This window comes from Macaca nemestrina, chromosome 2 (assembly GCF_043159975.1).
Source record: "Macaca nemestrina isolate mMacNem1 chromosome 2, mMacNem.hap1, whole genome shotgun sequence".
Taxonomy (NCBI): Eukaryota; Metazoa; Chordata; class Mammalia; order Primates; family Cercopithecidae; genus Macaca; species Macaca nemestrina.
Genome location: NC_092126.1, coordinates 46,078,519 through 46,103,524, shown reverse-complemented (window position 1 = coordinate 46,103,524; position 25,006 = coordinate 46,078,519). Strand labels below are relative to the sequence as shown.

At 38.7% G+C, this 25,006-nt stretch overlaps 1 protein-coding gene across 1 annotated transcript in view; it reads left to right on the top strand.

Moving 5' to 3' along the window:
• The window catches only part of LOC105470011 (solute carrier family 9 member A9), a 593,531-nt gene that overhangs the window by 295,325 nt on the left and 273,200 nt on the right, over window positions 1-25,006 (top strand). The window contains exon 9 of the mRNA XM_011721703.2: window positions 12,067-12,155. Coding sequence (XP_011720005.2) covers window positions 12,067-12,155 — 89 coding nt within the window. The remainder of the gene's footprint in view (window positions 1-12,066; window positions 12,156-25,006) is intronic.

The window sequence follows — 25,006 nt, the reverse complement described above, 5'->3', positions numbered from 1 at the left end:
TTTCTTACTCATTCTTTTTCTGTGTTCTGGTGATATAATCAATATTCCTGTCCAAAAATGCAGTATTCTCTAGTCTTAGAAACTCTTCAAGTCTGCATTTAATGTCAAGGCAAAGCATGCTTCATGTGACAGACACTTATTTTTCTACTTCTGTATCTGACGGCTTCGTCAACTTTTAATGAGTAAAGAATTCTGGAGTAATGTTATCAGAGGCAGAGACTGTATGTGACAATAGTCTTGAATAAGAAAATTTATTAGAAGACAATGGACACTGCCAGGAATAAATTCATATAAACATTTATTCATATGTAAGAATTAGGGTTAATCTTCGTGTGTTCTCTTTTCAAAGCACATAAACGTTTCTTGAAGTAGAAGTTCATTCCTTTGACAGATGTGTATTTGACTACCTGACATGTGCTGGACACTGTTATGAGTCAGCAATAATACAGCAGGTCAGGAACCTAACTCTTAAGGAGATAGAGGTCAAGAGGGAGACACTGGGTAATCTAGTTGACAGGAAGTCAAGTGAAGCTGTTAAACCCCATGCAGTTCTTCAATCCCATGTATGCAGACCTTGAAGCAAATGTAAAAACTGAACCATTTATATCACAGATATTTACAATTGGAAGGTGCTTAGAGGTCATCTAGAGCAATGCTTGCCAGAGTTTCTTGACCCTTATTGGCAAGAAATAAAATAGATTTATTATGTAACAACTGCTTATACAGTAATGTTCATTTTGGGTTTTTTGCCCACAAGGGTAATTATATTACCCTAGAATATACAATAGTGCTAATTAAAATTATGGTGATCTTACGTTTTCTTCCTGCTTGCTTGGATTGTCTTATATACCCCTATTTGAAAACCACTAAACAGACTACCTTCCTCAATTTAGTGAGGAGGAAGCAATGGACGAGGCAATGGATTTACATTGCACCAGTCATCAAACTAGCAAAGTGTCTGAACTATGACCAGATAGATCCTGTTTTCTGACCCAGTATTGCACATTTTTTCTTACATAATTTACAACCACACATTGAAGTTTGATCATATCAACAAGTAAATAGACGTACTATATTTAGTAGCACTAATGCTTTCTGAGAGGGCCCAGAAGTGGAAGTCATGGAGAACAGTGTAAACGGTACTGCGTTAAACAAAAGGAATTAATTGTTCTCTGAAAATTGATCTCTCTGGAAATAATTTACTTGCCAGCAGAATCATTATTTTTCCCCAAGAATCATAGATCTCCTCATGCTGTTTCCTAAATTTCTTTGCTTGCCAATTAACTTGAGTTTAACTGTGTGCCTCTTTGTGGTTTTTCAAAACAGTTCTTTTAGATAGCATCAGAAAGTGTTGGTTCTAGTTCTTATCCAAAATTGTATAAATGAGTCCCTGCAGTCAATCCTTTGGGCTCTTGCCCATCACTAAAATCTCACTGTACAAACACTGAAAGGCAGTGTTGTGCACAAACATGAGTCAGATGCTCTTATTATTTTTTGTAGGCCAATTCCTGATTTCTTTCAGAGTCCCTTATTTATTTTAGGTTCCAGATATTTTTGAGCATGACCCACTCCACATGGACCCAGATGTATGTAGTTGAGTCCATTCATCATTGCTGCAGGGCCCCATACATACAATTTAAATCTAAGATCTTGGACATGTAACACAAGAGTTGCATTTAAGGATTGCTTGTTTTTCCAGCAGAGATGGAAACAGAATGATCAGATTTTATTTTTACTGGGAAAGCAAATGAAGAAATATTTTGCCAGCAGAGGGTAGACATACTAGATATTTTATATTTCTAATTTTTTGTATACCAGGCCTAACAAAACATGCAAGATAAATACCTTAGTGCTTATAATAAATAGTTTGACAATTAAGCATAGTTTATTAATTGTTTCTCCTATTAAGTTTTGTATTCAAAAATTTTTTTAATTAATTCATGTGTATTTATTCCTTATCTATAATGGATAAGCCCAAGTGTGCTGGTAAAGTGCATGTTTCTCAGATATGCCCCACAATCACCTGCCTCTCTCCCTTTGCTCTTGCTGAAGTCCCTCCCCATGAACCTGCACTCCCAAATTTTTCTCATCTTTCAAGATCTAAATGCCTCTGCCACTTTCAGGAAAACATTCTTCATCCCTCTCTCAGCTTTTCTAGCCTTAAAGAAAGTACTCCCTTTGAGAACTCCTTTGTTATCACCCACTATTCTACCCAGTTTTAGATGTCTTTGTATATATCTTATCTCTGTTAGGAGACATAAAGCCGCTTGAGGCCTAGGCCTGCTTTATTCATTCTTGTGTTCCTCATACCCATGGTCAATGCTTTACTCAGTATAGGATCTCAACAGATAACTAGCAATTGAGTGGAAAAATACCAGATACCAAACTCACTCATGTAAGTCTGGTAGCTTAATTGTGACATTACTGAGAATTGTCTAAGTTTAGATTACTAGGAAGAGCAAGCACATTTCTACCTGATTTCCTTGATGCAGGAGTTAAAGGTGAACAGAAGACAACAAAGGTGAAAAAGGGCATAGAATGTACAAAGCATGTACTATCTCCCAGTCACTTGTTAAATAGGAAACGTTGCTGTGTTTATCCCTGAAATGAGTTTCTCCAAGTTATTCCTTTTTGTCTTCTTCCTTTCATCTCCTAATATTTATGGCAAAACCCTATATTTACTTAAGAGTATTGAGTTTGTAAAGCATTTTAATATCCATCATATTGCATTATACTAAAAACAGACCTCTGAGACCAGTAGCCGCCAGCCAGATGAGAACATTAAGTCTCAGTAGAGTGAAGCTATTGGCCAGCATCACTCGTGTTACGCCTGTAGCCATGGCCAGAGAATGGCAACCTGGGAAGCATAGAGGCCCAAGATACCACAGGGGCTGAGAGGTATGGAGCTCTTATTTTACAGCTCTTTATTTTAGTGGCCAAGTCCTCTTTTTCATATATTCTTTTTGACTACTTTTTCATTTTTCTTTGTCAAGTTTTTTTCTGCTTACATTGGGTCTATTTTTATGTCCCTTGTCCAGTTTCTTGAGGTAAATAGTCTACTGATTTTCAATCTTTTTGTCCTAATAAAATGCACATAAGACTATCAATTTTCCACTAAATAATTATTTGATTTTTATCCCATTGGTTTTGATAGGCTATGTGGTATAAACTTATTGTTATTTATTTCTAAATAATCTAAAATTTCACATTTGATTTCACCTTCAACTCTATTTATTTATTTATTTATTTATTTATTTATTTATTTATTTATTTATTTTGAGATGGAGTTTCACTCTTATTGCCCAGGCTGGAGTACAATGGCACAATCTCAGCTCACTGCAACTTGCACCTCCCGGGTTCAAAGAATTCTCCTGCCTCAACATCCCAAGTAGCTGGGATTACAGGTGCACACCACTATGCCTGGCTAGTTTTTGTATTTTTAGTAGAGACGGGGTTTTGCCATTTTGACCAGGCTGGTCTTGAACTCCCGACCTCAGGTGATCAGCCTTCCTCAGCCTCCCAAAGTGCTAGGATTACAGGCGTGAGCCACTGCATTTGGCCTCAACTCAAATTTTAATTTAAAAAAATGCATTTTAAAGTCTCCAGTGGATACATTTATTTAGCCTATGCTTTTTAAATTTTCAGTCTCATAACATTGTGATAAAAAATATGACAGCCTTATAACATTGTGATCAAAAGATGTGATTTATTTCCCTTTTTTTTTTTGAAAGAAAAAGTTTTATTCAACTTTTTGGTAGTAAAGTATATCATCAATTTTATTTTATGTAATTTTTTCACATTCCAATATTGTTGGGATGAAAAGGAAGTAATTTTAAAGTAAAGTAAAAAAATTTTAAAACCGCTCAGATTTTCTTGATAATAATTACTCTCTGAAACTAAAATGACTTCACAGAACCATGCCAATTCTGGAAAGCTAGAAAAAGAAAACCAAAGAATAAAACACAAAAATATAATTTTGAAACATTTTTGGAAGTTAGCAAAAGATATTTATAAGCCAAAAAAAAAGGGTAGCAAAAATGACAGTACTCCTTTGAAGATGTCTTATAATTGTTCCAAAATGCTAAAAGGTCAAGAATAAGGGAAAAATCTCTTCTGAAGACATACAAGGTCAGAGCCAACTCTTAGCAAGGGTGAGTTGATACCTAGACCCAGACGTTAGTGAAAGACTTGCTCCTCAAAGTGTGGTCCAAGGCCCAGCATCATGGACATCCCCTAATAGCATAAAAATGCAGAACTGGGGGCTCTACCCCAAACCTACTGAAGGAGGATCTGCATTTTAACAAGTTCCCCGGGTGATTTGGTGATTCAGATGTACACTAATATTCAAGGAACACTGGACAGAGTCATTGCCTCGTGGATTCTTGGGCCACTGTTGCACTTCCAAGTGCAGTCAAGTGGCTTCTGATATATGGAGAGGACAGTGATATAAGCTGTAAATTAAGCAAAGCCTGCAAGTGACAAGAACAGGCAAGGCAAAATGGTAAGAAACAGCAGTAAGAGAGAAGGAGAGAGGGAGTGGGTTCCTTTGTGGGGTGAACTGCTTCTGTCACTTGGGCAGAGTCATCAGAACTCACTATTTTCCATGCCCTTTGATCTGAAGGTTTGTGTTCTAGAGATTTAAAAACATCCTTTTCTATGTGGAGACGACTTTGGGAGTTTCTCTTTAAACCTCATAGCTTATTTGAAAAAATTAAGTTCTTATGAGTAGAAGATATGGTAACAATATATTTTTAAATTTTACTTCAGACTTGTTTGAAATTGAAACAATTTTGAAAGCCGGTAAGTTTTTCTTGTCTTCACTTATTGAGAAAATTGGCCTCTATTCAAAATGCCTAAAGGTTTCATTTGGAACCAGTATTATTTCTTTGACCTTAAAAAAAAAAAAAAAAAAAAAAAAAAAGGCTGAATTGAAGGGTTCATCCTAGTGGATTAATGAAGTAATACAAAGGAAAATGACAGGCCTTCAGAATTGGAGGAAATCCAGACTTTAAGAAAAGAATCCTTTCTACTACAATGCTGGCAGATAATCTTTCAGCTCAAACATATAATGGGAACTGCATTTTTACACTTACATGTCACAGTAGCTACTCTACCATAGGATAGTGCTTGTGTTTCGGAAGGATTATAGGATTGGGAATTGGAAGACATAAATCCAAGTCTGGGCTATGCCTCATTAATAGTTCCAGGTCTAACATATTTCTCTCTCCAAACCACTTGTTCCAATATAAAGGCTGGGTATTATCCATTCTCACACTGCTGTAAAGAAATACCCAAGACTGGGTAACTTATAAAGAGAGATTTAATTGACTCACAGTTCCACATGGCTGGGGAGGCCTCAGGAAACTTACAATCATAGTGGAAGGCACCTCTTCTCAGGGCGGCAGGAGAGAGAAAGAGTGCAAGAAGGGGAAATACCTGATGCTTATAAAATCATCAGATCTAGTGAGAACTCGCTCACTATCATGAGAACAGCATAGAGGAAACTGTCCCTATGATCCAATTACTTCCCACCAGGTCCCTCCCGTAACACATGGGGATTATGGGAACTATAATTCAAGATTAGATTTGGGTGAGGACACAGCCAAGCCATAACATTCTGCCCCTGGCCCTCCCAAATCTCATATCTCACATTTCAAAACACAATCATGCCCTTCCAACAGCCCCCCAAAGTCTTAACTTATTCCAGCATTAACCCAAAAGTCCAAGTCCAAAGTCTCATCTGAGACAAGGCAAGTCCCTTCTGCTTATGAGCCTGTAAAATCAAAAGCAAGTTAGTTACTTCTTAGATACAACAAGGGTACAGGCATTGCATTCCATACGAGAGAAATTGGCCATAACAAAGGAGGTACAGGCCCCATGTAAGTCCAAAATCTATTACGTCAGTCATTAAACCTTAAAGTTCCAAAATGATCTCCTTTGACTCCACGTTTCACATCCAGGTCATGTTGATGCAAGACTTGGGCTCCCACAGTCTTAGGCAGCTCTGACCCTGTGGCTTTGTAGGGTACAACCCTGTCTCAGCTGCTTTCATGGGCTGGTGTCTGTTGCTTTTCCAGGTACACGGTGCAAGCTGTCAGTGGATCTACCATTCTGGGGTCTAGAGGACAGTGGTCCTCTTCCCACAGCTCCACTAGGCAGTGCCCTAGTGGAGACTGTGTGGGTTCCAATTCAACGTTTTCCTTCCATACTACCCTAGCAGAGGTTCTCCATGAGGGTTCCACCACTGTAGCAAACTTCTGCCTGTACATCCAGGCATTTCCATACATCCTCTGAAATCTAGGTGGAGGTTCCCAATTCTCAGTTATTAACTTCTGTGTACCCACAGTCTCTACACCATGTAGAAGTTGGAGCTAAAGCAGTTGGGACACAGGGCACCACATCCTGAGGCTGCACAGAGCAGGGCAGGCCTGGGCCAGGCCCATGAAACCATTTTTTTTCTCCTAGGCCTCCAGGCCTGTGATGGGAGGGGCTGTTGTGAAGGTCTCTGACATGTCCTGGAGACATATTACCCATTGTTTTGGTGCTTAACATTTGGCTTCTCATTACTTATGTAAATTTTTGCAGTGGTCTTGAATTTCTCCCCAGAAAAATGGTTTTATTTTTTTCTATTGTATTGTCAGGTTGCAAATTTTCCCATGTTTTATGCTTTGAGTTCTCTTGAATACTTTGCTGCTTGGAAATTTCTTCCACCAGATACCCTAAATTATCTCTCTCAAGTTCAAATTTCCACAGATCTCCAGGGCAGGGGCACAATGCCACCAGTCTCTTTGCTAAAGCATAGCAAGAGTCACCTTTGCTCCAGTTCCCAGCAAGTTCCTCATCTGAGACCAACTCAGCCTGGATTTCATTGTCCATGTCACTATCAGCATTTTAGTCAAAGCTATTCAGCAAGTCTCTAGGAAGTTCCAACCTTTCCCATATCTTCCTGTCTTCTGAGTCCCCCAAGTCTCTAGGAAGTTCTGAACTTTCCTTCATTTTCCTGTCTTCTTCTGAGCCCTCCAAACTGTTCCAAACTCTGCCTGTTACCCAGTTCCAAAGTTGCATCGACATTTTTGAATACCCTTATACCAACACCCCACCCCACTCAGTGCCAATTTACTGTATTAGTCCATTGTCACATTGCTATGAAGAAATACCTGAGACTGGGTAATTTATAAAGAAAAGATGTTTAATTGACTCACAGTTCTGCTTGGCTGAGGAGGCTTCAGGAAACTTATAATTCTGGCAGAAGGCACATCTTCACAGGGTGGCAAGAGAGAAAATGAGTGCAAGCAGGGGAAATGCTAGACACATGTAAAACCATCAGATCTAGTGAGAACTCACTCACTATCATAAGAACAGCATGGGGGAAACCACACCCATGCTCCAGTCACTTCCCACTGGGTTCCTCCCGTGGCACATGGGGATTATGAGAACCACAATTCAAGATGAGATGTGAGTGGGGACACAGCCAAACCATATAACCATATCACTTTGTAAAAATACCAATTCCAACCATGGGTAGGATTAAAAAGAGGATGAGTCCCAGTTCTCTTGGACCACACAGGGTCTTGCCTGCCCCTAGTGTTCCTCATTGTTTCAGTTATGACAGGGAAGATACGAGTTGGATTTTATTTTCAAATGGAAAACTGTGGTTTCCAAGAATTATCAAAGTTTAGAAAGAGAAGATACCCACAAGAGAATATCAGCCAGGATTCACTCAGGAAAAAAAAAAAAAAAAAACAATCTGGCTATTGACAGAGTTTAATTCAGGAAATTGGGTAGAGAGCTGGTGGAGATCTCAAAAGGTACAAAGTGTGCACAAAGGTATCAGAGTGGTAATACTTACAGGAAGCAATTGTGAACCCTAGGAGTAGGAGGAGCAAAGGGAAATGAATCTAGAAGCTCCTAAGAGGGAACCACTGGGCTAGGATCCAGAATTCTAAGGACACTGCCTGGCTACCCTCTCTGGGGTGTGTCATTGCTGAGATGAAGCTAAGAGGAAGAGCAGGCAAATAGGAAGGAGCAAGCCCTTCTCTCCTCCACTGGGTTCCAGTCATCCTCTGGCACTTCATACTGGCAGGATCCAACAGCACTGGCAAAGGGAAGCATGGTTTGTAGGCCCCAGTGCCAGGATCACGGAGCCAGTAAAGATGGATGGATTTGGAGCTGGGACACTAGTTTGATGACTGGCACAAAAAGCATTTCTGGGTCCCTTGAGGGTCCCCCTCACCCTCTTTCTTACACACAAGAATCTGAGGTTCATAGAATTTAAGAGAACTATTTAGGACCTCACATAACAGCAGCACAACTAGGGCTCACAAGCATGAGTATGTAAAATCATAGTGACAATTAAAATGTTCTTTCATAAGGTAGAAAACAGTCAATTTTGAATTTGTTTCAGTGGTGGAGAATTTTATAGATAATAGATGTATTTAGATGAGACATTTTCAAAATGTGTTTGGCTTGTAAGAGTCATACTAATTACAGTAATTTGTGTGAATTAATTACTAAGCTATGGAATTATGATTGTGTATGCTAATACTAAGGGTCAGATCAATTTTGTTGTTTTATTTTCATTACAACACCAAGCCTCTGGTCATACAGGTTCATTCTCCATTATTTGTTGTTTATATGACATATCCATCCATACAAGACTCAAAAGGTATTTAGCAACAACATTGCCTGTTAGTTTTCTACTGGAGGCAAGGAAATGATAACCAATGCAGCCACTAGGGAAAATATTCTCCAATGATAAGCCCAGTTAGTTCAGATATGTAATCTTTTTCATAAAATCTCTGGCTGGTTCCTGGGATATCAGAAATGATATTTTTTAGATGGCTTAAGATCACCTTAAAACATTCACAGATGGTCTAATATAGGCAGAAAAGCACAGGGAGTCTATGGACTATTTGATCTCAGCTCTGTCACTTTAGAGGTGACCTTGAGTAAATTACTTTAGTGTCTTACTTGTTCAATAGAGATGGGAATGTTCACTTATTTATTCAACAAATAAATGTTGAATATGTATTTGTATTTATTCAACAAATACGGAGTGCCTACCATGTGCCTGGTACTGCTCTAAGCGTTAGGAATCCCTCTGCCTTCAATGAGCTTTGCCTTGAGTTACAGTGTATTCGTCTGTTTTCATGCTGCTGATAAAGACATATTCAAGACTGGAATATTTATAAAGAAAAAGAGGTTTAATGGACTCACAGTTCCACGTAGCTGGGGAGGCCTCACAATCACGGTGGAAGGTGAAAGGCACACCTTACATGGCAGTAGACAAGAGAGAAACAAGAGCCAAGTGAAAGGGGAAACCCGTTATAAAATCATCAGATCTCGTGAGACGTATTCACTACCAAGAGAACAGTATGGGGGAGCTGCCCCCATGATTCAGTTATCTCCCACCAGGTCCCTCCCACAACATGTGGGAATTATGAGAACTGCAATTCAAGACGAGATTTGGGTGGGGACACAGCCAAACCATATCATACAGGAAGGCAGAAAGTAAACACGTAAATATATAAAATATCAAGTAGCAGTATATAATACAGGAAAAAAATAAAGCAAGTAGAGAATGATGAGAGTGAACAATTTGTACAGAGTGGATGAAGAAGACCTGTCTGTTCATGTAACATCTAAACAGACATTTGAAGGAAGGAGGGAGCCATGTGGATATCTGCAGAGCTTTCCAAACAGTAGGACCTGGAAGGAAGTACAAGGGTCCCTGGCAGAACACATTTAGAGAGGATATTGAAAGGTAAGGCGGAGGGAGGGGAGTGGTCAGAGAAGAGGTCAGCAAATTGTGGGGAGTGGGGAAGGGGCAGGAACAGATCTTGCAGTACCTTTTAAGCCACAGGAATCCATTACAAAGTTTTGAGCAAAGGCCTGACATGGTCTGACTAGTTTTTCAAGAAGCATTATTGCTAGGGTGCTAGGGGCTACCATGGGAGGCAGGGAGACCAGTTAGGAAGCTATTGTTGTAATCCAGGCCAAAAGTTATGGTGGCTTGGAAAAGGATGCTAGGAATGGAGATGTTGAGAAGTGTTTGGGTTCAAGGTGTATTTTGGAGGACAAGTAAACAAAATTGCTGATTTGCAGTGAGAGGTGCACTTAGGGTGTTCCCGAAGTTTCCCCCTGGGCAACAGAAAGAATGGATGCTGTTACTAAAAAGAAGGCAGCAGTGAGAGAGACTGCTTCATCATTGTGAGCCTGTTGTGAGATAGTAACTCACAGCAGTAAACAAGAAGATGTAAATGAAACAAGCACTGTTCTTGGCCCACAGTAGGTATTCAGACAATCTTAGTCCCTTCCTTATCCTTTATAACACTTCTTTGTTACCTATTCTTGTTCTTACAATGAATTTATTTGCTATCCATACACAGACACACCTGCCCTTTTATTCACTACTTCTCTACAGATCAGTATCTAGTCAAAACAGTTCCACAACAGGGAACAGATCAGCAAAACCTCACCCAGAAAAACCCCTAATAGACTACACACTAGACAGACATAGGTCACATTTTTAAATAAATAAAGAGAAATGATTTATGCCAAAATAGTATACAGGGTAATCCTCCTTGTGCTTTGAAGTACTTAGGGCTTCAGCGTACTGAAAGTTCCCCTGGTATTTGTTGCTTTTTAAAATAGAAATTCTATGATGAGTAAAATATTTTGTAAGCATTTTTGCCTTAGAATTTCTGAAGAGATGCTAAGAAACTGAGAAGTTACCAAAAAAATCTGTTGAATTGCCCACTGAATAGATATTTCATGGTAAAATTTCCTACTTGTTTTATTCTTTTGTCTAAAATTTTGAAGCATAATGTTAAAAGGCAATAAGTCATGTAGATTCTACACACTTATGTAAATATGTGTTAGCAATGTTTTATCCAGTGCTCACCTGAAAAATAACCAACATGTAAGTGGAAGCATACGGTCTACGTATTTTTTTAAAAGCTCAGTTCTTTAAAATTCTTTGTTGCAGATTCACTTGAAATGTCAGTATTCAGTTCACATATCTCCATATTCTTAAGAATCATCAGCATTTAATTTATGAGTGCTTTTAGTTGGAAAGATTTTGCTGCTTAAAATTCAGTTCAATCCCCTTGGTCTGAGTCGAAGAACACTTATATCTTGCATTTTTCCCAAAGCCCTCCTCTATGCCCAATTTCCCATAATTGAGCTAATCTTTAATCCAAAGTACAGTGCCAACTCCCACTGCTTCCCCACTCCAGCCCAGGGACAATAACACAGAGAATAACAGAGCCCGGGGACAGATAGCACATCGGTCTCAGGGTCGCTATTCCTCTGTCTCCAGAAAGCATCTAGTGTATGTGTGACTTCATGTCACATTTAAAGCTGATATATGGTTTAAGGAATAAACCCTGCAGATGCCAAGAAGCAACTAAAGGTTCACTGTTGGTAGGAATCACACAAGAACAGACCAGTTTACTTTCAAGGAGTGAATGCCTTGGGTAAGTTCGGCAGCAGGACAGAGCACCTAGCCTTTCCAAAGAGGCACAGGAACAAACAAGGTCTCCTCTCTCTTGCTTGGCAAGTAGGAGCATTGGCAGGGGCAGCAAAACCCTTGTAGATGTCTTAGGTTTGTCACTCGTCACTTTTAATACTAAATTATGGTATGACAGGAACCTCTTCAGGCTACCCAAATTATACAGTGGAAAGCAAATATCTTTCAGAAAATAAGCCAGTATTTAGTATAAAATCCAGCAAAGTAGTTGGCACTGGCTATGAAAAACCCAGGGTTGACTATGCAGTCTTTTGTTCATGTTTTCAAATAAAATTTTTCTAGCTCATGAACAGGGACCCGTTTATCTCCAGGAAGAATCTACTTCTTAATGTTTTTCTTTAGGTTTAATCCTTCAAGACCCTGTTTAAACCCTGTTTAAAGCAAGTAGCAAGATTTACCTAGGTTTCATTATCATGGTAACTACTAGCAGTTTTAACTCTACTGACACCAAGTCTATTTTCCAGTGGGAATAGCCCTACCCTTTGACTTGGATGGAAAATAGAATTGGTTTTGACTGATCTGTTTTTTAATTTCAGGAATAGTTGCTGTTCTCTTCTGTGGAGTCACACAAGCACATTATACCTACAACAATCTGTCTTCGGATTCCAAAATAAGAACTAAACAGGTAAAAGAAAAAATTTACTACAGACTCGGTCTCTTTTCTCAGTGAAATGGTTACGTAGCAATTCTGGCAGTATCGTCAGAAAGAATTTCATTAGTAAAGGAAGAATGTAAGCTTAAGGCTTCTTTACGAGTTTGATATTTATAGATTTTTTTTCCCTCCAGGATAACCATTAACAATTCTCTTGGTAAGCAAAAATATAGTTATAATAGTTCTCCCTCCTGAGAGATGTTGAACTTAGACTGTCAGTCTTAAAGATGAAAGGCATACAGTTGATAATAATTCACAGTCACTTACATCTAAAAGCATTATAAAGCATGTGAAATTGGGTAGTTATAGAGAAAGAAGGAAATGAAGAAAAAGAAAGAAGTGAGGTTTGGTCTTTAACTGGGTGCTTTTGATGCCAAGCAAACTCAAATGCCAGTTGTCACACAAGCAGAATATATCTCCCTATGCCAAGAACACATCTGTTTGGATATTTCCACATAAACACACACATAGTCTTTCCACAGACATTTGCTGCACAGCCACTCTGTGCCAAGCACCATGCTAGCTACTAGGAATACAAGAACAGACAGTTTATGACCCTGGCTTCAAGAGGTTCATTATCAAGACTGTTGATGAGGACACAGATGTGTAGCTAACAACTTGCCACAGTTTTATAACTGCTGTCATAGAAATATCTCTATAGTGTCCATAAGGAGCTTTAGTAGGACATCACCCTACAGTTAGGATTGAGAAAGTCAGGAGAAAGTTTCCAGAGATGATGCCCAACCTGGAGCTTGAAATATAAATAGAAGTTACCTAGGTAAAGATCTGGGGTCTACTAGAAGGTAGAAGGTAGCCACAAGGGCATTTGAGGCCAAGGGATCAGCATGGACAATGTCTCTTGAGCAGCCAGTGGAAGCTCTGTAAATAGTTCAGCATGGCTTGTGAATGGGGCAAGGCTGAAGCAAGTGGGATACAGTGAAATCAGAGACAAACTCATGAAAGGACTTATGTATCTTGCGAAGGACTTTAGACTATAACCTATAAGTAATGGGGAGTGGCTTACATAACAGGAATGTATTGTCTCGCAGTTCTAGAGACCAGAGTCTGAGATCAAGGTATCGGCAGGATAACTCCTTTTGAGGGCTGTGGAGGAGAATCTGTTCTCTCTCTCTCTCTCTCTCTCTCTCTCTCTCTCTCTCTCTCTCTCTCAGCCTCTAGAAGATTTCTGGAATCTTTAATGTTCTTTGGCTTCTAGACAAATCCACCCCAATCTCTGCCTTCGTGTTCACATAGCATTCTCCCTTCATGCGTGTCTACCACAAAATTTCCTCTTTTATAAGGACACAGGTCATATTGAGTTAGGGGCCTACCATACTCTGGTATGACCTCATCTTAGCTGATTACATTTTCAATGACTCCATTTCCAAATACAGTCACATTTTGAGCTACTGGGGTTTAGGACTTCAACATATGAATTTTGGAGGAACACAGTTCAGCCCATAACAAGAAGTCATTGAAGGGTCCTAGGCAAAATAATTTTAAGATCATTGTAGTTCCATTTTAGGAATATGACTCTGGCAGACATGAAGAACATGGACCAAACAGCACTTGTATCAGTTAGCTTTTGCTGTGTAACAACCACAAAACCCTAGGGTCATCCAACAGTAATCATTTATTGATCACACACCTGCAAGCTTTAGCCATTTTGATCGGGGTTGGACTGGGTGCATCTGCTCATACCAGCTAAGCTTATGTATATGTCTGTTGGTTTGTTGGGGGCTCTATTCTAAAGTAGGCTTGACTGGTAGGCTTTGCTAGTGCCACATGTTTGTCATTCTTCTCCTGATAGAAAAGCAAGCCCCAGTGTTGAAGAAGGTCCATTTCCATACTGTGCTTGTATCATATCTTCTAAATATCTCATTGGCCAAGGAAAATTATATGGCATAGTCCAGAGTACAGAGGCCAAGCCAATCCCTGACCACAGTGGGAGAGCACTGCAAAGTTATGTGGCAAAGAATGTGGACATAGGCAATGATGGAGAATTGGACTGAATGATGCAATCTAGCCCAAAATGCAAGTGGAGGTAGAGAGGTCTCTTGTAATAAACATGGTGATGCTGAAGACATCTGATGTGATATTAGGGCAGTGGGAGTAGAGAAAGCAAAAGCAACCAAAGCAAAACCTGTAATTGGCCAGAAATTCCTAAACAGGATTTCCTGAGGGCTTACTTTGAAGCTCTCCAGAATGAGCTATCACTTTCATCCCTCTGTCTTTGTTGCATTCCAAGCTTGACTCTACCTCTACCTGCCCAGGGACTCTGCAAGGTCACCCTTCCCCTCTGCCCATCACCTCAAATTCCTCAGAGGAATCACAAGATGCAATTACAGAAATCTTGAGACCCCCTGAGTGAAACAAAAGAAAAAAGCCCCCTAAACAAAAAACTGATACCAATATCCAGAAACCTCCAACATATAGTCTTTCAGAATCCCTTTAATTTTGAATACTACTAGCTTTTCCTAGGGCTTAAAGGGAAATGTCTTGGGCTGTTTTTTTCCTAACCTCTTTTGGTTCTCTGAGCATATTTGTATGCTGGGAAGCTGAACCCTGTTTAGGGACTTGCACTTTTAAGTCGTTCTATCTAGACTGCTCAGCAGAACTTCAAAGATAACTCATCTCATGGCAAGACAGCAGCCCAGCATCTAGGGGAGACAAAGCCAAAATCAGTGCCCATAGCCTTCTGTTCTCCCTCTGAATGGCTTGACAAGCCCTCCCTGACAGGTTGCCAGCATTCATTTTTATATCACTCTCCTTTAAGGAAGATAATTTTACAAGTTATTTCCTTAACATCTAGGTAACTGCATATCCCCATCTTTGTTCCCCACACTGCCTTCTTTTTTGGGTGCCTGGCCTTGTAGCAGAAGCTTAATAAATGCTAATTCCCTTCCACTTCATTTTCATCCCTTTCCTCACTTCTTTTCTATCAGGATCTGTCATTTTCTGCTTATTTTTTTTTCTTATAATATGTACATACACAGCATATGTATGTATTTATACATACTTGCATATCTATGCGTGCATATACACATGCACATCCCATACTCTAGTATAAAGAGTCTAAGGTCCCCACTTTGAAAGAGTGCAATCAGAGGCTCTCAGCCACAGCAGAGGCTCCGCACTAGTGTAACAAGCAGAGTTGAAATTCTCATGAGAAACGAATTCCAAATTGTAGAGAAATGCTGAGGCATGTACTAAAGACGTTGCCACTGTGTCCTCTCTGAAACTGGGAAAGGTTTGGGCAGTATTCTATGATGTTACATGGTTACAGGACACAGTATCTTGCTCTACATATCCCGGGTTGCGTTCACACTGTCAATGGGAAGGTAGCATTTACACAGCTTCTTTGCCTCTGTTGCCAGGACTGTTTAATGAGAGTGTAGGAAGCCAATTAGTAAACTCAGGGAAATCCATGTAAATCACATTTGAGTTATAAAATTCAAAGATGACATGATTTACAAAAGAGTTCTATTCAACTCTGTCTATACCCATTAATCAAATAGCTATATCTGGATACAAAGGCTTTAGAGAATTATGCATTCTTTATAGCTTGAAGAATTAGAGTGCCTTTTTAAAGTTGTATTTTTTCATTTTAAGATATGTTTCGTCCATGATAATGACCCTTTAGATGTAGGAACTTCATTTTTGCTTCAACCTATGAAAACACATGTAACATCACTATGTGTTAGGCAAAAAGCAGTATGATAGAGGCACTATGATGCTGTTACCCAACATAATGATTTGTATTTTGAATACCGAAGCATCCTATTAAAGAGTATATGAACATATGCAGCAATTCATTTCCCTGGACTTGGAGTTCTTTGTTGCTTTAGGGTGTGCACATCAAGTCCTAGAGACAGACAGATACTGTAAGCCCTGTCTCTTACCCTGGGAGCTGAGCACTGCTAGGGATACTCAAGACGGACATCAGCACACAGCAGTATAGCCCAGAGGTCTCACCCAGAGCCATCCAGAAGACTATGTACAGACCCCATGAACCCACTCAGATGATTTCCAGCCTTCCTCCTACACATTTCCTCCCACATTCCCTCACCCCCATCCCCCAGGCCGGCCTGGGAGCTTGTTATCTGGGCCAAACTCCAGGGTGTTCCCATCAGCTGTATTTACCTTGCCTGAGGCTAACTTGCAAACCCATGTACTTCCATAGCATCCCTTTTAATTAGAATTTCTCCTTCCCTTCACATAGTTGCCACCAAAAATTATTGCCAACAATACACATGGGTATATGAAATAAATGTAAATAATTAACATTTACTGTGCATTAACATGTACAAAGTACTTATCTCATTTACTTTCTACTTACCTTTCTACCTAAGAGGTAACTCTTATTATCACTGATTCCCTTCATGCATTGAACAATTTTTTTTTGAGAGCCTACTTTGTGCCAGCCACTGCTCAAAGTACCGGGGATACAACAGTGAACAAAAAAAGAATTTCTAGTTGAGGAGCTTCATAGCAGTCAAAATAAATAAGCAAAGTATACAGTGCACTCATGGTAAGACATAAGGCCAGTAATAAAGCAGGGATGGGTAGCTAGGAGTATATGATGGGAAGGCAGGCTTGTAATATTAGATTGGGTATCCAGGAAAGGCCTCAGCAAGGTGATATTTGAAAAAAGTAAAAGAGGGAGTCATGTGGACATTTGGGACAGAGCTGTAGAGAAATCGGAAATGACAGATACAGAGGCCCCGTGGGGCAGGAGAACCAATGTGGCTGGTATGGAGCGAACAAGGGAGAGTATGAGAGAAATAGCAGAGCAGTGAGAAGAGACAGGTCATGGAGAGCCCAAATGAGGTGGGGAAACACTTGAGACCTTTAAGGACAGGCATGTACATACATTTTAAAAGAATAGAAGTGTCCATTATTCACTAGGGAAGACTATAAGAGTAACAGGTTTGGGGGGAAAATTATGAGCCCAGGGTTGACTTGTTAAGTTTGGGATGTGTATTAGTCAAGTGGAGCTGTTGTGTAGCCAGTTGGATGTAGAATTCTGGAGTTCAGAGGAGAGGTCTAGGAGAAAAATATAATTTTGAGTGTCGTCAGCATATGACTAACATATAGAGATGATAATTGCGTATCATATAGAGATGATACTGAGAATATGAGACTGGATGGAATCTCTAAGGCAGTGATAGAGAAGAGGTCCAAAAACCAATCTAAGGTACTCCAATGTTAAGAAATCCAAAATCAGCAAATGAGCCTGAAAGGTAATAGATATTAGGAAAAAGGAAAGTATGGCGTCCTAGAAGTCAAAAGAAGAGTGTCTCAAGGAGCGTGATGAATTATACCAAATGCTGCTGAAATTTCAAGTAAGATGAAGAAAATGAACATCATCGATAACAGTGATAAGAACCATGTTGGCAGAAAACCTGAATAGAATGGGTTCAAGGGAGAATAAGAGGAAAGAAATTGGAAACCTCGTGTATCAACAAGTCCTTCAATGGAGTTTTGCTGAAGGGCAGCAGAGAAATGAAGTAATTGCTGGAGGAAGAATCGAGACCAAAGAAAATATCTTTTTATTTTTAAGGTAGGAGAAATAACAGTGCTTTTGTATGTTGAGGAGATGAAACAGTAAAGAAAAAAAAATGATGTATTCAAGTTTTTTCTAGGCTCATAAGTAGCAGATTTCAACTCAGATATTTTACTTTGTGGTTCAAACTGTTTTGCCTCTTACTAAATATCATTTGGTTAGTAGATGGGATAGTACCAATTGTGGGGCATCGTTTATTCAGTAAACCTTGAATGGGTGGAAGGAAAAACAAATGAATGTTTGGCCATATTTATTATACTTTCAGCTAATTCAGATAATTAGTCATTTATTTTATATAGTATTTGATTCTGTTATCTTGGAAAATCTACCTATTTCAGTGCATTTTAATTTTTTACACAAATACAAGTTGGGATAGACATAGATGTTTTCATGTATTTGCTTTTGAAAAGCCAGATTCTTTGTCTAGCATTTATGGGCAATGACATCTTCATTATAGCACATTCTTTCCAGATGCTTATTTTATTTCCATTCCCCCCCAGATGATATTTATAGTGTTTATCGCCATTGAATGGAAAAGCAGCAATGCAAATCCAAATTTAAATTTCCAATAAAAGAAGACAATAGCAGCCAAATTATATGTTCTGTGCATGACTCTGAAAATTCAAATAAAGGATCTGGAATATGGGAGCAGCAAGATATAGTGGAAAGGACACTTGGCTGAGAGTCTAGAAAACTGGGTCTTGCCCCCATCCTCTAGTACTCATAGTATGGCCTCAGATAATTAATTTAACACACATGAGCTTCACTTTTTCCATCTGTAAAATGAACGATTGAATTAAACGACTGGGTTTTAAGGATCATGCTCTAGATCTAATGTACTTTTACTTGACATGGAGCATAATGCATGTGTCTGGTTCTTTCTCTTAGACTACAATTGAGTGGGGATCACTTGATTAAAGACTGAAATGCATACAGATGAGAGGAGGAATTAGAGTTTACCATTTAACTTGAGGCCAAATCACTGGGTATACCATTTCAATAAGTTGTCAAAGCAAATCCAAGGATGAGGCCATCAAAAACCAAAGTCCCTGGTTCATACTGGAGTAAAAAGTTTCATACCGAGGGCTGCATGCTTCTTCCTGGAAAAACTCAGCTGCTAGGTGAATGGTTGTGATGGCTTTCCCTAAGATTGCCTGCATCCTTAGGGTAGAGAGTAGAAATCTTATATTGCTATAACTCAGCATCTCAGGATATGACTGAAGAACCTTATAGCTTTTTAATTCAAGCATGGACTAATTGTGTTCTAAGAACTACAGTAATTGCATGGCCAGTACCATGCTGGAAGCCAGGGAGACAAGGGCAAATACCACATGGTTCTTGTCCTTTGGAGGTCCTAATATAGCAGAAGACATACACTTGCACACAAACATATATATGCGTATGCATGCACACACTCACATGCACAAACAACCACATGTGGTATATGTTAATGTAGAGGGATGCACAACATGTCATGAAAACCAGAGAACTGAATTGCTTACTGGAGGGAAGGTTTTCATGGGAAGCTGGTTTTTAGGTTGGGTGTTTTGGAGTTTGGGTGTAGAGTTAATTAGGATATTGTCACCCAGATTTCATGGAGGATAAAAGCAAAAAGAATAGAGTATGCAAAAATATAAAACTAAGAAAGAGTTTGAAAGCAACCCTAAACAAAAAGAACAAAGCTGGAGGCATGAAGTTACCCGATTTGAAACTATACTATAAGGCTACAGTAACCAAAACAGTATTGTATCAGTACAAAAATGGACACATAGGGCAATAAAACAGAATATAGAACCTGGAAATAAAGCTGCACACCAGCATCCATCTGGTCTTTGACAAAGGCAACAAAAATAAGCAATGGGGAAGCGAATCCCTGTTCAATAAATGGTGCTGGAGAGCTGGCTTGCCACATGCAGAAGAATGAAACTGGATCCCCTACATTTCGCCATATACAAAAATTAACTTAAGATGTATTAAAGATTTAAATGAAGGACCTTAAACTATAAAAACTCCTCAAAAGCAATTGCAACAAAAACGAAAACTGACAAGTGGGACCTAATTAAGCCAAAGAGCTTCTGCAGAGCAAAAGCAACTATCAACAGAGTAAACAGACAACCTACATAATGGGAGAAAATATTCACACACTATGCATCAGACAAAGATCTAATACTAGAATCTATAAGAAACTTAAACAACTAAACAAGCAAAAAAACAAATAACCCCATAAAAATTGGGAAAGCACACGAACAGACGCTTCTCAAAAGAAGACATACAGGTGGCCAACAAACATATGAGAAAATGCTCAACATCACTAATTATCAGAGAAGTGCAAATCAAAACCATAGTGAGATATTATCTCACACCAGTCAGAATGGCTGTTATTTTTAAAAAGCAGATGCTAGTGAGGCTGTGGAGAAAAGAGAACTCATACACTGCTGATGGGAATGTAAATTAGTTCAGTCACCATGGAAAGCAGTTTAGAGATTTTTCAAAGAACCTAAAACAGGACTACCATTTGACCTGGCAAGCTCATTACTGGGTATACATCCAAAGGAAAATGAATTAGTCTATGAAAAATCATGCATGCATATGTTCTGCAGCACTATTCATAATAAGAAAGACATGGAATCAATCTAGGTGCCCATCAGCAGTGGATTGGATAAAGAAAATGTGGTACATATAAACCACAGAATACTACACATCCATAAGGAAGAATGAAATCATGTCCTTTGCAGCAACATGGATGCAGCTGGAGGCCATTTTCCTAAGCGAATTAACACAGGAACAGAAAACCAAATACCACATGTTCTCACTTGTAAGTGGAAGAAAAACATTGGTTACTCGTGGACATAAAGATGGCAACAGTAGACACTAAGAGCTACTAGAAGGCAGGAGGAAAAGAATAAAAGTTGACAATACAACTATTGTGTACTATGCTCACTACCTGAGTACAGGATCAGCCATACCCCTAACTTCAGCATTATGCAATACACCATATAACAAAAGTACACGTGTAGTCCTTCAATCTAAAATAAAAATGGAAAAAATAAAAAGCTTGACAAGTCTCAGAAACAAAGAGGTAACACACTGGAACTAGGTCCCAGGTTGCCTCAGAGAAGTAGGTAGGGGTAGGCCACTGGTATAGGTTGGGGAGCACTGAAGGGAAGCGTGTGGAAGACAGCTGAGAATGAAAATGGAGAGGTAAGTCCAGATGAACCTTTTAGTGTCTCAGTGTGCTCCCCTTGGGAGAACTCTATCCTATAAGGGTAATAATTGGTTAAGCCTTTTAGGCATAGAGATAATGATAATAATCAGATTTCTGCCTTATGCAGATAACTATGATAGCATCATTGAGGAAAAACTGGACAACTCATAGTATTTTTGTCTCTGTTAATGGTTTTAAGGGTTAGTTATGGGCAAATATGGTAAGTGACTTCCACGACATCAATCTTAACACTCACCACACTTCTTTTTGGTTAAGTGTGTACATATATAACATCTAAATTTATCTTAACCTTCTGTGACTCCAGACATATTTTTGTACTGTTTAACCTCTTAGGATATTGTGATCTATATGAAAAGTTTATGGAAATTTACCGTCTGGTTTTGCCTTGAACTTAGAAGCTAGATAAATTCTTTCTGAATTAATTAATAAATTAATGAGTGAATGAATTTTGACCATTAACATTCCAAGATAAAAAATAGAGAAGAGAATATATGCTAATTAATGGTTTTATTTAATTCTGATATGATGCATTAATTTAAATTTAATGAGTTGGATGCATAAGGCAAATGTCTAGGGTGATCTTGAGATATTGAAAGAAAGACGAAGTACAATTCCATTACTTGCGTGTTTCCTGCAGTGTGTCCATGCCTCACTGATTTGCATTACAGTGGGTTTTTGATTATGGTTTTGTGCATTTTTTTTCTATTTCTTTTAACAAAAGCAGTCACGTTCCATCCCAGTTACCTGTTCCAAGGCACAGTGGAGAGAGAATATCATGGGCAACAATGCCCCTGCCTCCCTGGCTTCTGAGAAGATCAAAGATATCTTCATAAAGCATAAAATTGCTGTTTTTTAATTACTCTAATTACATTTCTTTTGTCAAGATTTCTACCACTTTTCTTCTCTCCTTCATTCAAAATATCTGTAAAAATACCATCCTGGAAGGGCTGAATTTGTAAATGATGGCAAAGTGTTTCAATTTCTCCTTAGCTAAGCTGGTGATTCTTTTCAATGAAACTCATTATAGTGTATAAAGGACATTTAGTAGTTCAGCTAATACGTGTTTCCTTTTAAATGCTAATGAGAGTGGAGCTCCCACATTATGGCAAGAACACACTGTACTTTCAGTGCCCAGAAAGAATTATTTCCCTACTTGAGAAGGCTTTACTCCACAACCAACATGTATTATAGTAGGAGCCACAGATAAATATTTGGCACCTTCAATAGTGAATACCTTCTATGCCCTGGGTACTGGGACCCAGGGAGAAATAAAGATGAGTAAGACATCCATGCTTCTCCTTGAAAACTTTTTATGTAAATTGTTTTCTCTGACAAAGCTGTAGTTGGACTATAACTTCTCAATTAAATCTGTCCTACTCTCTCACCCACAAATCTGTTTATCATAGCATATAATTGCAGTTGGAAATTTTAAGTCATGAAATCAAAGAAGTTCAGAGCTAAGGGAAACTATAAAGATAAACTTTTGAACCCAGAATTTTCTTGGAGGAAACTGAAACCCAGGAAAATTCAATGACTTTGAGGGCTTGGGCCAGTTTTCCAACCCAGGGTCAACCTGGACATGGGTCATTGCTCAAGGAATATGCACTGTAAATTAAAAATACACAGTACCTGCCTCTAAAAACAACATTTGGTATATATGTCGTATATTGCTGTGTAACAAATTACTCCCAAATTTAGCAGCTTTAAACAACAAACTTGTATTATTATTTCATATAATTTGTGAAGTCCTGGAATCCAGGAGTATCAGCTTTGCTGGGTGGCTTTGGCTCAGGGTCTTGTGAGGTTGCTGACAAATTGTTGGGCAGGGCTTCTGTGTCTCAAGGCTTGGCTGGGGCTGGAGAATTCTCTCCAAGAGCCTCATTTACATGGGCTGTTGGCAGAAGACCTCAGTTCTTCCACCTGTGTCTTCCACAGGGCTGCTTGGGTGTCCTCATGATGTGAAAGCTTACTTTGCCCAGAGCAAGTGAAACCAGCGAGAGCAAAAAGAAAGAAGCAATGGTTCTGATTAACTAGTCTCTAAAGTTATTTACTGTCATTTCTGCCATATTCTATTTGTTGGAATCTATTCCCTAAAATTGGACCATGCACAATGGGAAGGAAATTAAGCTTTACATTTTGAAGTGGTGGTGGGGGAAGGGGTGTCAAATAATTTGTGGACATTTTAAAGTACGAGGAGGCCCAATGCCACTTTTGGAAGTAATGTTTGATAGTGCTTTTAATTTCGTAATGGTCGAATATTTGGGTTTTCTGCTTCTTCATTCAATTTTGGCCATATCCACTTTCTTAATAAACAATTATTCTATCCAGGTTTTTAAAAATTTTACTATCAACAGTTGTTGAACACAATTGTGTCAGACACTGAACATATATGTTTCATGCAATTTATCATTAATATTCACATAAAATCTACAAGGTGAATGCTATTATTAACCAGATTTTATAGTCTTAGGGAAGTTAAGGCCACACAAAGAATACAGTAGTGCATAACAACTCATTGTTGTTTTTAATGTCCTTTGTATATGTTTGATTATAGACCTTTTCTTACAGAAAATTACATGCATGTCTTTCCCCCTTTTATTAAATTTATGAAACTTTACATATTATCCTGATCATTTTCAATTTATGCATTCTACTATTTTCTCCTTTTATCACTAATCCATTCTTCTTCTTCTCCTTGGGCTTTCTGTTTTTCTTCCCTGTCCCCTTAACAGAGGATGATGAAGGAAACCCCATTCCTGCAGATCACTACTCTCCTCCAGTTTTGTTTTTTTTTTTTTATTTCCCTGCTTTAATACAACCCTGAGAGAGCCTTAATAGGTACAGCCAACAATAGTCTTTTTTCACCAAAGTGTTGGTGCTGTCTCATCATCTATCCTGTTCACCTATTTATCTTATGACATATATTATTCCGTTTTGCCTCTGCTGGCTTGCTTTCTTCAGGATTCATCAGCATTCTACCTAACTAAGAGTACTTGAATAATATTAGTGTCATTTTATTCTGCTTCTTCATCACCGTCATAAAAGGCTCTGTATCAGAATCACCTCCCAGGACTGTCTTTATCTCTACCCAATAGGCAATGTCTTGGTGGCACATACTAATTTACCTTTAAATTGCTTACTAACAAGTTTCCAAAGTCTTCCCTTAATTTTGCTTTCTCATGCCCACCAAACCCGAAGAAAGTATACCTACCTCATTTAGCCTTTTCTAAATATTAATTTTCTTTATTATATTTTCCCCCAAATCATGGTTTTGTATTCTTTCTCACTACGTAGAGCCCCAACTCCTTAAAAAGATAGTGCTCACTGGTGTGCTCTCTCTCTCTCTCTCTCTTAATTTTTCACTTTTAGAAAACAAAAAATACCACCATCAGTGCTTGGATATCAACATATAAATTTCATGTCCTTCTATGTACTGATCTGATTCAATGCATAATGGGAAACTTGATCTGAATGGAATTTAGGAGATCAGCTTGTCTGGTACCTGCTTTGATGACACTCAAGACAGATGGTTGCCCATTATTACCTTAAAATTTCTAAGGATGGCAAGGGCATAACCCCCTTTAATAACCCATTACAGTTTTATCATCCTGCTTGATAGGTGTAACTATGAAGGGCTTCAGTCTCATAATGGCATTTTAGAATGATAAATGGAAATTACTGTAATTTTTCTACTCATTTTAATTAAATTTTATTGGTGCAATTCAGAAAACATCAAGGCTGAATATGTGTGCCTGAGCATGTGTTTGTTAAAGAATGTTGCCAAATTTAAGGATGGCATTTCCTTAATAATCTTGAAAGATGCAGCAATTGTATTTAATAAAACGTTAAGTCTTTGTGCAATTCCTTCAGAAAAGAAATTGAATTGCTTCTGGAGGCACAGCTCAAAATTCCAAAGAATCCCATCAGTGGAGATATGATATATAACTCTGAATAAAGTACCCGAGAGAGAAATCTAATAAGTGAGAACAAGAGTTTGGTTTTAGGAGAGTCACTTAATGCAATTGCTCTGGG